Here is a 12,190-nt window from a genome sequence, read left to right as displayed (position 1 = left end):
ACCCTCACATCCTCAGGCAGACTATTCCACAGACGAGGCCCGTAGTATCTAAATGAGGCCTCGCCGTGGTTTTTTGTTCTGACCATGGGGACCTTCAGCAAGCCTGCACCTGAGGACCTAAGGACTCTAGGTGGTTCATACGGTAAAAGCAAGTCTGATATAAAAGAAGGACTAAGACCATGGACACTCTTAAAAACTATTAAAAGAATTTTCAAATCAACCCTGAAGCTGACGGGGAGCCAGTGCAAAGATTTTAAGATTGGTGTAATGTGCTCCCTCTTCCTGGTTCTCGTTAAAAGGCGAGCAGCAGAGTTCTGGACTAGCTGCACGCGATTGATAGTGGTTTTCTTTACCCCAGAAAGGAGGGCATTACAGTAATCTAATCTTGATGAAATAAATGCATGAATTAAGATTTCAGCACTGGCTCTAGAGAGAAAGGGTCTCACTCGGGCGATATTTCTGAGATGGTAAAATGCAGTCTTAGTTACTTGATTGACGTGTTATTCAAGGCTAAGATCTGCATCTAAAATCACACCGAGGTTCCTTACTGTATCACATATTTTCATAAAGTGGGTTGACGGATAAAATTGGACCCTATCTCTCTCAGCTTCAGAACCGATAACCAATACATCAGTCTTGTCCTGATTGAGCCGCAAAAAGTTCTCTCCCATCCACATTTTAATATCTAAAATACAGTTTAAAAGGTTATCCAGGGGTCCAGTGTCATCACGTTCATCTTTGCTGATAATTTCCTTTTTCTGCTAGTCCTGTGTTCAGACTTTCCTTCTTTCTTTCAGACTGTTCTCTCCTTCTCTCCCACCGCGCCTGTCACCGTCTCTCCTGGGCGGGCTCGCACTGCCTCTGCTGCACGTGGCTCCCTTTACACACACACACACACACACACACACACACACACACACACACCTACTTGTTTTTACAGACCCATGATACATGGTGACTGAGTGGGGAAAGGTGGGGACACCATTTTCTAAATGAAATAAAATTATTGTTTTTAGTTTAACACATTCTGTGGAATTAATTGTTGATTATTGACAAATAAAATATAAAAATATATTAAATTTTCATTGTTCAAATTTTGTCTCAATTTCCTAACCTGCTGAGGACATTGCTATTTTGTAATATCACAAATCACCACAAGGGGTTGCTCTTACTGAATTGTGTTTGAGAGAGAAAAACTAATAAAAATCATCCCCAGATTAGAAACAATATTTAGACATTGCATGCAATTTCTAATAATATTTAAAAATATATTCACAGAGTCAAAATTGCTTTTAGCCAGGCCAATAACTTCTTTATTTTTGCTGTTAAACATGAAAAATCCATCAGCCTTAATATGTCTGCTCATCTCAAAGCAAGGAACAAAACAGAAAACATGCAACTTTAAAAGGTTTTTAACAGCATGACTGCTAAAATTTAAATAAAAAAGCGCTGATGCATAATTTGGTCAAATAAAAACAAAAAAACAACAGCAAATTTAAACAACAGCCTGTCATTTAATTCTTTCAGATAAGTCCAGCTTACCTTTCCTTTCTTTTCAAGGCATCAATTCTATTTTTGACATAATATTTGATACCTTCCCATGTTCTGTTGCTTAATGCTGTAGGTGAGGTCTGGATACAGAACTGACACTGTTTTTTTCCAGGGACTTTCCTCATTGTGATGAACTCCATTAAAGTTTTTTCCACAGCTTCCACTTCCTCGTCACTCCATTTCCGTTTCCTGGATAAACCTGAATAAAAAACAATATTCACATAAACTTTTTCAAATAAACGATAGATAAGGAGAGACAGGTATATATATAGTGCAGTGCTATTGTTATGATAATGTAAAATTAAAAGGAAGCAACAGGAACATGAAACTGTTTTTTTTAAATGGAGCCTGGCAAAAGGAAAAAAACAAAAACAAAAAATTGAGTCTGGCAGGTCACAAACCCCAGGAGAGCATTTCAAACCATAGTGATGGCAATGTAATGTGTCCACAAAGAGGGACAATGTTTTCATGTGCAGACACCAAAATCAGATAAATACAGAAAGTTGTGTCAGTAACTGATCACCAGATCAGTGATCATCCACAGAGTGGGTTGTTCACTGATTACTACTTTGAATGTACTGACTTAAACAGTGAAAAATAGAGTTGACTATCATGATGGAAAGAAGAATAGTGGATATCCTGTGGGCTTTTAGACAAGGTAGCTGTTGTGGAGCAGAAAATAAGAGTAAGGATAAAGTGAGGAAAAAGTTGAAAGGCAGCTGGTCCTGTTAACAGAGTTTCTGATTGGACTGTTGAACAGAATCCTAAAGAGAAGGAAGATGTTTGAAGAATGGAGGAGAAACGTTCTGGTTACATTTTTAAGAAGAGGGTAGATGTGCACAGTTGCGGAAAATACAGAGGAATAAATCTGGTGAGTTACAAAGAAATTAAGAAAAGAGTAGTGGAAGCTAGACTGAGGTCAGAGGTGAAAATGTATGAGCAACAGTATGCTCTCCTCTACAGAGGACAGCATCTGCTGTCATGTTTCAGGAGAACAGAGAATGTCAGAAGGAGCTGCTTTGTGTCTTTGTATATCCAGACAAAGTCTATGACAGGATCCAGCTGTGGTTTGGAGGAGGAAGTCTGGAGCAGCTTAGAATAACATTTGAGATGTTCAGGACATGTATGAGGGCTGGAAGACAGTAGAAAGATGATCTGTAGGTAGGACAAATAAGTTCAAGGTTGGGGTGGGACTGCACCAAGGATAAGCATTGAGGTTCTTCTGGTTTCTGTGATGATGGACAGACTGACAGATGAGGTTAGACAGGAATCTCTGTGGATCAATAAGTTTGCAGATGGCGCTGATCTGTAGTGAGCAGGGAGCAGGTGGAGGAACATCTAGAGAGGTGGAGATGTGCTCTGGAAAGGAAAAGGAATAAAGGACAGCTGCAAACAGCCAGAGTATCAGTGTGTAAACGAGAGGAACTCAAGAGGAGCAATGAGGATACAGGGAGCTAAGGTGGAGACGGTGGATGACTAAGTGCTTTGGGTCAACAGTCCAGAGAACAAAGTCTGAGAAAGTAATGGAGAGGCAAGCAGGTTGGATTGGGTGGAGGAAGGTTTCAGGTGTGGTATGTGACAAAAGAATGAAAGGAACTGTGAAGAAGACTGTGGTGAGAGCAGCCATGTTGTTGGCCAACCCTGCTCCTCAAGATCCACAATTCTGCCTGGTTTCCAGCTCTCCTTCACCATATTTCTGCTGATTGGCTGAATCAAGTGATTATACAACCTGATAGACTGAGCACACCTGGTTTAGGTTGTCAGCACTTATGCAGGGAGAGCTGGATACCAGGCAGGGTTGAGGGTCTTGAGGACCAGGGTTGGCCCCTGGTTTAGAGTCTCTGAGAAAGGGACAGAAGGCAGAGCTGGAGGTGTTATTTGATGATAGTATTTCCAGCGTCTAATTATCTTAAGGTATATTCTATAGAATTAGTCTGACCTCCATGAAGAAGGAAGACGATAAGGATGACAAAACTTCCTTTTAACAGGAAAACATTTATTAAACCCAAAAAGCTTTCAGTAGCAGCAAAGGTTTTGTAAGAGAGACAAAGAGTTAGAAAGTGGAAAAAAGAGAAATGGGGGGTAAAATGAATGTCTTGAGTAATCATCTGGATGATGACTGAGCAGATTCTACTTTTTGATCTAAACTAAATTTGGCTTCTAGCAAAAAGGACTAGGGGGGACACAGTTTAATAAAGAAACATAGGAACATACCATGTCCAAGAGGTGATATTCCTGAGGGCTCCACTGGCACTGGCATCTCTTCATCTGACACATAAAAACAAGACAATTGACAATTCAGTCAAATTTGAGAATTCCACTAAATTCATTTTGATCAACTACTGCATATGGAAACCAAGGCAGTGTTTCCTTGTTGGCATGGAGTTAGGAATTGTGACATCTCATAAAAATGGCAGTAAGGTAAAAAATAAAAAAATAAAAATTGGTGCTTCACAGTGTGAACCCTTAACAATATTTGATCAAGTCTGGATTATTGGTAAATATTGTTTATTTACACACAGGAAATACTACCAATACCTTTTTCCAGCACAGTGCATTCTTGAGGGTCTGTTGAAATTTTTTCTTTCCCTGAACCTGAAGAAAAAACACATTTCTTAGAAAAGGTTGTTTTGTTGTGACATACATTTATCTACAGTGGTTACAAGAACATCAACATCACTGCTTTGTGAAAATTACTAGCAATAAAAATCCCCCACTGTAGGTCTTAGATAATCCTATTCTTTCTACAGGCTATCAGAAACCAACAGCAGTACCTGGTGGTGTACTTTGCTGGACAGTTATGTTGGCTTCGTCTTCACTGTCAGAGGGGTCCAGAGTTATTTCCTCTGAAAAAGATACAACATTTAATAGCTGGAGTTCCATGTGTAAAATGTCTTTGTTTAGATCAATGATCGGATTAGAATTGAACTGTGTTCATGGGCCCCGAAAAACGTTATAAAGTTATATGACACACTTATTACTCTCTTAAGTACATGAAACAGCCGTAGAAGAAGAAATAGCGACTTCTGTTGTAAACAAAGCTGCAGCATAGAGCAAGATGATCATCTAAATATGCTTTTATTATTGTTATGGTTTTTATTATGGCCTGTTTGCTCATAATTTTCTAAATATGTGCGGTCAGTGCTTTATTCTTGGCTGAACAGACACAGAAGGAGGGTTATGGTCAGGCTAATACATTCTAACAACATTGAGCTGTGGATTAATTTAAAATCCATGCGATCAATGCCGCAATCTGCATCTTGACTGAACGTAATTCCAAACGGTGTGTTTACATGAAATATTTTTAGTCTGATCAGGGGTTTAATCCGATTTCTTCTGTCAACGTAACCGCAGCTAATGAAAGTAAAAATTACACAAATAGAAGAAGAAAAGTATGACTGCTTGTACAGGCAGATTTAAAAACAGTCATTTACCTTCAGGATCAATTTGAATCTCATCCAGATTTTTTCCTTTAAAGTCTGACAGATTTCCTTGCTCCAGTGCCAGCAGGACCTTACTTATCTTTGCCATTTGTAATGTCCCTTCTGGCAACCTGTAATACTGGCGGTGGACTCTGATGTCATGGCCCAAGAAGTCAGCAAGGTCGTCCATTTCATTATCTTTCAGGTTCAGGACCTTAGACATGGTTGCAACATGTTTCCTCAATTTTGTAGAAGAAAGTGCCTCTGGGTGTTTGGCTCCACAGCTTCGGGCAGTGTGACGAATGACATCTGACCCCCTGAAATAAGTGACTGCATCTGGTCTCCCAAAAAATAAAGGGTTGTCATCAGGCACTCCACACTTGAATCGAGTCTTTACAAGAATCTCCATTGATGTCACTACTTCAGGTGTGAGGAGGATGGGTACTTTTCGCCCTCGCTTGCCCCTGATTTCAATCCGCTGGAAATGGTTGCAGAGCTTTTTTTCCAGGTCTGTTAAAGCAAGCTCCAAATCCGGGTGACTCTGGGAAGTATCCCGAAGTGTAAAGCTATGGAGGTACATTTTGGAAACCTCTCCTTCTCTTCTGCGATTGAAAATGATCACTTCACACAAAGTGATTTTGGCAAGATCTGCCCAGTGCTTCTTACTTGGTTCAGCTTCCAGGTTTGCCTGGCACTCCTTCCTTTGTTTGGCAATATAATCATGCATTTGTTTAACATCTTCTGCAAAGGGAAGCAGATGAGGAGCATTCCATTTAGCCTCACTCATATTCCTGAGGGCTTGTGAAGATACAAGTTCACTCCATTTTGTCTCACAGATTTGCTTAAACATGTGAATGTTGTTAATAGTTTCTTCATCTCCTGCAACCATGGCTTCATATTCGACTATATTTGCCATTTTCTTCAAGTTGTGTCCTAACTTAAGTGCCAAAGATGGTTTTTTGAAAGTGCTGGTTTCCTGATTGAAGCCCGCCACCATGTGAACTGCTTTAATGACATGAGGAAAATTAGATGGTAGAAAGAAGTCTGACATCCTCTTCAGCTTGCCACATCTCTTTGCCTGTAGAACAAGGCGTCCTGTCTCACGAAGTTTTTGTCTGATGTATTCATGTTTTGTTGTGTCGTGTCCATGTTTACCATAGAGGTGTTCCCCAAACTTCAATATCACAGGCTCTTTCCGGACAGCTTCAGATACTTCATCGCTATGCATTTCAAGTACCATCTTCCAAAACTGTGCACTGACATTGTCAGGAACAGGCTGAGCATAACCACAAAGGGCCTGAACTCGTGTTTTTCCAGGCTTTAAGCCTTTGACTTCCTTACTGAGATGACATCTCTTCATGTGCTTCCATAAGGACTTTCTCTTCAGATAGGCTTCACAGTTCACACAGTGCATGTAATCGCTGGTTTTTACTGGTCCACTGGTTTGCTGACGAGGGATCACCATTCCTTTTCCTTCCTTAAGGACCTTGTTGTTGTGAATACGGTTTCCCTTGTTTCTCAGTAAACTCAGCTGAATTTTTCTTTCTTTTGAACCTTTTGGACACAGGAAGGCCTTTGAAACTTCTGGCTTATCTTTATGCTTTGATTGTAAATGGCGAGAGATTTTTTTGAAAGGTTTAGAACAAAAAACACAGTAGAAGGTCTTGTCATAGAGACGTCTGCCATCTTCTTTTTTCTTCAGTGTCATGACCACAACAGAGGCATCATCTGAGGAGGCTTCCTGCTCTTTTTCAGCCAGTGGCCCAGACTGGGACATACCTCTTTTCTCTGTTTCTTTCCTTTTCTTTCTTTGTGGCTGTCTGGTGGGCTGTACAGCCGTTTCTTCATCTGTGGATCCTTCACTCTCTGTTCGAGGGATATATTCTTCCCCACTGCCAGAGGAGGATGGAGACTCCTCTGACAGACCCGGCATTTCTCTGGTAACCTAAATTAAAAAAATGTAAGATATTAGCATTTTTCTCAAACATTTAAATGAGGCTACACCAGGGGTCGGGAACCTATGGCTCACGAGCCATATATGGCTCTTTTGATGGTCACATGTGGCTCGCAGACAAATCTTTAATTATACTTTTTTTTTCCATTAGACCAGTCCTTCTCGGGCGCGATGCGATGCCAGAGGCACGCGGTAGTAGCGGTGCTTGGAGAGAAAAATCTGTGCAAGCATTATCAGTTTACTATTATCTATTATTTCGCAGAGTTTCTACCAGCCTTAAGTATTACAATTTTTCTCTGATAACAAGAACATTTGCAAATAAATAATCAAAAATCTGGGCTCTGTGTGAGTCTGTAAAAATGGGAGGTGAAACTTACTGGTTTAGGGCAACTCTGAAGACACAAAGTCCTTTCCCTTTCTCTGTCTGCCAGCTTCATCTGGGCTTTATTGTACTGTTTCTCACACTTTCTGTGATGTCTTTTTAGCTTCTGGAGCCGCTTCCTGAGCCTCTTTTGTTGACTTAAAGTCTGTAATGTAAAGGTTTAAAACAACTTAGAAGTTCTTAAATCATGAACAAATTTAAATATGTAAAGTACTGATGAAGCCATTAGTTTTACAATGTATAAATCTATAAATATCTGTTCATTTTACATAAGTAATGAAGGTAATAAAACCCTCTAATCCCCCGCCAGTAAAAGACCAGCGTTGGTCGAATGACTGGTCTTTTCTGCTAACAGCAAGCAACTTTCTTTTATAGCATATATAGATTATTTAAAACGGAGAAGAACCAACTTGAAAAAAAAATCGTGTTTTGGGCTTTTTCAATGCATACTTCATCAAATAAGGGGGTGCATTACTTTCACCCCCCCCCCCCATGACAACAGCTGTAAGCATGGTCCTTAGCTACTTTGATTTGTTGTTTCTCTTTCATCACTTAGCTCCACCATCAGAACCAATATCACAGAGTTGTGAAGTGCAGAGAATCAAGTAAAGAGAAAGAGAATAGCAGCAGAAGATCCAGATATTACCGTATTTTCAAGACTATAAGGCGCACCTAAAAGTCTTACATTTTCTCCAAACTGTGGGGGGGGGGCGCCCTATGAGGCAGTGCGCCTAATGTGTTGTTGTGGGGCGTAGAAGAAGACGGCATGAAAACAGGGCATGAACATTATTTACAACATGGCTGAAGCACAGTTTTAACTGCAGCAATATGGAGGAACATGGGAGCAACTGCAGAAAATTCATGATGAATGAATCCATGGTTCACAAGCGAAGGAAGCTGCAAAATGAACTCCGACAGTCATGATGACGCAGCTGAGTTTCTGTGGAAAAATGGTGACTGACCGATGGATTAACAATCAGCTTGGAGAAGGTTCTCTGCAGTCAGACTGAGGGCAGTAACACTTACAGGAAGCTTTTTGCTTTAGTTTTATGAAACGGCGTCATCTTTCCATCTGGGGGAGGATTATGGTGCAGCAGTAACTTCAAGTGGATTACAATGAAAAGCTGTTTATCTTCCACTCATACTGCACTAAAAATTGCAGACAAACACATCCTGCCCAGCTGAATCACCGACATGGACGATGCGCCGCTAACTTCAGACATCCCGGTTAGCCTCAATGTCGAGAAGAACGGGAGCAGCGCAGTAGCAATACGTACAACGGGGCAGCTAAAGTCTGCTTTTATTGTTTTGGGAGGCAGTGCCAGGCGAGTTACGCCACAGTTTGTGAATGGATTGTAGAAGCTTCGGGTAACGTGTCTGCTTGAACCACTTTCAAAGTGCCAAAAAGCCGGCATTATTCAAGAGGAGCCGCACGGACACGAGACGGAGTCTGACAATGACGAAAGAGAAGCTGGCGTGTTTGATAGAAATTTAGCTGGGCTGTGCATTTCAAATATCGAAGATGAGGACTTTGATGGATTTTTGGATGCTGTTTTATGACTGAAAAAAATAAATTACAACCATCTCAGTTTTGCTCCCATTTCCTTTTTTAAACACACACTAGCATGCAAGTTTTACCTGTATGTGTTCACGTGCCCGCGCCTTCAAACCTAGTGTGCCTTTTTTATGTGTTAAATACAGAAAAATCACCCATAACTGAGACCGCGCCCGATAAAATATGGTTTTAAAGAACTAGAAACTACTGTATTTCAAAACAAGCTTTGTACATTTTCTTTAGAAACCAGAACTGCAGTAATTTGATACCTAAACCTTTAGTTGATATCCATAAAACAGAGAGTTGTCTGAGCTGCTGGTGTAGAAAGTTTCTGCATGAAAAATACAGATTTAATTCAACTAAACTTAAATTATTGAACAATTTCCAACATTTCAAATGTGAAGACCTGCTTTTGAGTTGTAAGAATAGATCTTTTACAAATTATATAAAGCTACCTACCTCTTTCTTCTTTTTGGCGATGGGTCTGCCAGTCACCTCAGCTGGACAAAAATAGAGCATCAGTGTTAATTAGACCAAACATTAGCAGAATCGTGAATTTATGGTTTTCTCTAACATTATTAAAAGACCACTGTATAAAGAAATGTCAAAGGTGTATGTGTTTACATCCCTCAGATCATGACATATAGTATGTTGTCCTTAGTAAATTCAAGACAGCTCTGCACCATAACTTTTTATGTATGTGTTTGACCTCTACCTAATATCAAATTATGGAGGAGTAAATGCTACGTTACAATCAAAAAGTATGACTGACCAGTGAATGATGGACATACATTGTAACAGTCTGGAAAAGCACAGAAAAAATCAAACCTGTCATCATCCTTAGCATTATTATTACCACTAAATGCGGGCTCAGGAGAAACTGGTTATGTCCGAACTCCTTCCCTAGTCATTATGTAGTGCACTTTATAGAGCGTTCGCCATTTTGTAGTGCTGTCTGAATTTACAATTCCAAAATCAACTGCCCTAGAAATTTCACAGACGTCTATTCGAAAAGCCAGTGTGCATCAATGCTCTCTAAGGTTGCGTTTCTACATTTTCTATGAAATTAAAATAAAAAAATTATACTTTTTAATTAATACAAATTTGTTTACATGTATTTATAAATCCTAGTTTGTATCATCAGAACAAAGTAGATTCATAAAAAGCTTTAGTAAAATGCTCGTATTTATTGGGTTTTTTACTTTATGAAATCTGTGACAGCATATTGCTGTTTAGCAAAAAATGTATTGAGCATTGTATTAGACATACTTTTAAAATTCAGGTCACCAGATAGTCCTGCACTAGTTAGGGGATAGGGAGGCAATTCTGACATAGCCTTTGTCAAACGTTTCGAACAGTTGAGCTGGGGGCCACTGGGCACCACATGCTTTTATTGAGGCATCTAATTGTTCCATTTCTATTTTGAATCATTTGAAGGACAGGAAAAATATCATGAAACAAGTGTTAACCCATGTTTAAAAAGAGGCATCAGAGCAAGAATAGTCTGACTGCACCTTATCTTATTTTGACTTTGGTATTTTAGCAGATTAAAATGCTGAATAAAATAAAATAAACAGCCTGGTGTGAAGGGCATTAAGTTTACTATGGATGTATTTTCACTCATTACTGACTGAAGCAACAGATCATTGTACCTGCAGTCTGTGCATTCCAATACAAATGGTCAGCTATAAGAATAATTGAATAATGGACAGCGTTTTTTAATGTACTCACCCCTCCTGTCAGGACTATTTCCTCTCAAAGGTTCATCTGGTTCATCCTGTGGGCAAAAGTCATTTACGTTTTGTAAATAAATCAATAAAAATACAGCATTCATCAGTGCTCAATGAACAACGAAATGACGTGTAAAATTAAGCATTTTAATAGAGAAAAACCTTTGAGAGTAGCAACCCCTCCCCCACATTAACCCATCTGCATTATAACACAATAAGTAAAATGGCTGCCGAGTCAGTAAAAAATTAGGAAAAGCAACTGAAGCTTTTCTTGACTCCCAGAACAGCTTTAGGTATTTTCCGTCTCTAAGTTCTGGAAATTTGATACAAAATTATATTTCTTTACTACACAGTATTGGGCGTTTTTTATATTTTGCTATATTACAGCGGGACCGTGGGGACCTGCAGCCTAGCTAAGCTAGCCCAGGCTTCATCATGCAGCCTCAGCCTGGGCTATTTCATTAACAAAACCCCAGTTTTGATGGGGGGGAAAAAATCTGTTCTACCTCTACATTAAAAAAAATATTTTTTTTATCATAAGATTCCACCCTTCAAAGTACCTGGACTCCTCCAAGCTACTGTAATGCTAACCATGCATGCATTTCCAGACTGTTGCTAACACCACATGTGCCTGCTAGCCATCATGGAGGAAATTGCTAACAGTCTTCGGTTTTTAAACTGAAAAATCTACTCTTACCTCCACATCTTTAATATATTAAAATAAATAACAACTTACCATTATCTTTTGGTTAAAGTGAGGATTCTGCTTCACATGTGACGGAGAAAAATGTGGTGTGCTCAGTCAGAGTTCTGCTGAAAAAGAAACTGTTTTCTAGGGTACGTTTGATTTATTCTACAGGTCACACAGGTGATCACCACCTTTGTCTGAGTGACACGAAAAGACAGACTATAATTAAGAGGTAGAGAGAAGACAAATAATTAAGAGGTAGAGAGAAGAAACACAGCTGTTGAACATAAATAAAGACTCTTAAACTGTTAAGTAAGGAGTAAAAAAAACATGAATATTTGGGGTACGTTTGATTTAGTCTACAGCTCACACAGGTGAGCACTGTCTTGGATGTTCAGAAAGAACTGTTAAATAGTAAACAAACTGCAAAAAAGAGATAAACAAAACAAACTAACAAATTGGTGGTACAGAGAAGTAATCCAGCTGTTAAACATATGCAAAAATGATTAACCAATTAGTTAAGAAACGTTTTTTTAAAACAGAATAAAGTGGCGGTCCGCTACACCCAAATGTGTCTCTGAGCCCCTTATTTTACACATGGAACCCTGCATTACGAACACCGAAATCTGGAAATCTGGCTACACTAATGATAATTTGGTTTTGAGTCGCTAAAAGGTTCAGCATTTCACTGTTTGTGAAATCCATCCTGAATTAAAGCTTAACAAAACGCTCCACATCTGTCATCTTCAAGCATGGCTCAGATAAACAGACAACCTAGGTATTTTTTCTTATTAATGTATGACTTTTTCGTCGTCAATTTAAGTCAGGGGTGTCAAACTCAAATGCACAGTGGGCCAAAAACTCAAAACACACATAGGTTGTGGGCCGAACAGGATAAACATTTATTG

General features: G+C 39.4%; 3 protein-coding genes across 4 annotated transcripts in view; 1 reads left to right on the top strand and 2 right to left on the bottom strand.

Moving 5' to 3' along the window:
* Window positions 1-12,190, top strand: part of LOC144989024 (NACHT, LRR and PYD domains-containing protein 12-like) — a 166,787-nt gene that overhangs the window by 9,868 nt on the left and 144,729 nt on the right. The window lies entirely within an intron of this gene.
* The window catches only part of LOC144989280 (uncharacterized), a 160,981-nt gene that overhangs the window by 34,357 nt on the left and 114,434 nt on the right, over window positions 1-12,190 (bottom strand). The window lies entirely within an intron of this gene.
* On the bottom strand, window positions 579-11,396 carry LOC110013576 (uncharacterized). Its single transcript, XM_078941132.1, has 9 exons — window positions 11,331-11,396; window positions 10,596-10,641; window positions 9,324-9,364; window positions 7,305-7,454; window positions 4,986-6,918; window positions 4,326-4,397; window positions 4,090-4,146; window positions 3,766-3,819; window positions 579-1,750 (listed from the first exon to the last, which is right to left on the bottom strand). Exons 1-9 carry the CDS (start codon window positions 11,331-11,333, stop codon window positions 1,539-1,541), a joined length of 2,568 nt encoding a protein of 855 aa, XP_078797258.1. The 5' UTR covers window positions 11,334-11,396; the 3' UTR covers window positions 579-1,538.

Source organism: Oryzias latipes, chromosome 2 (assembly GCF_053564925.1).
Source record: "Oryzias latipes strain Hd-rR chromosome 2, Olatipes_Hd-rR_3.1".
NCBI lineage: Eukaryota > Metazoa > Chordata > Actinopteri > Beloniformes > Adrianichthyidae > Oryzias > Oryzias latipes.
This window is presented reverse-complemented; position numbering and strand designations above follow the sequence as displayed.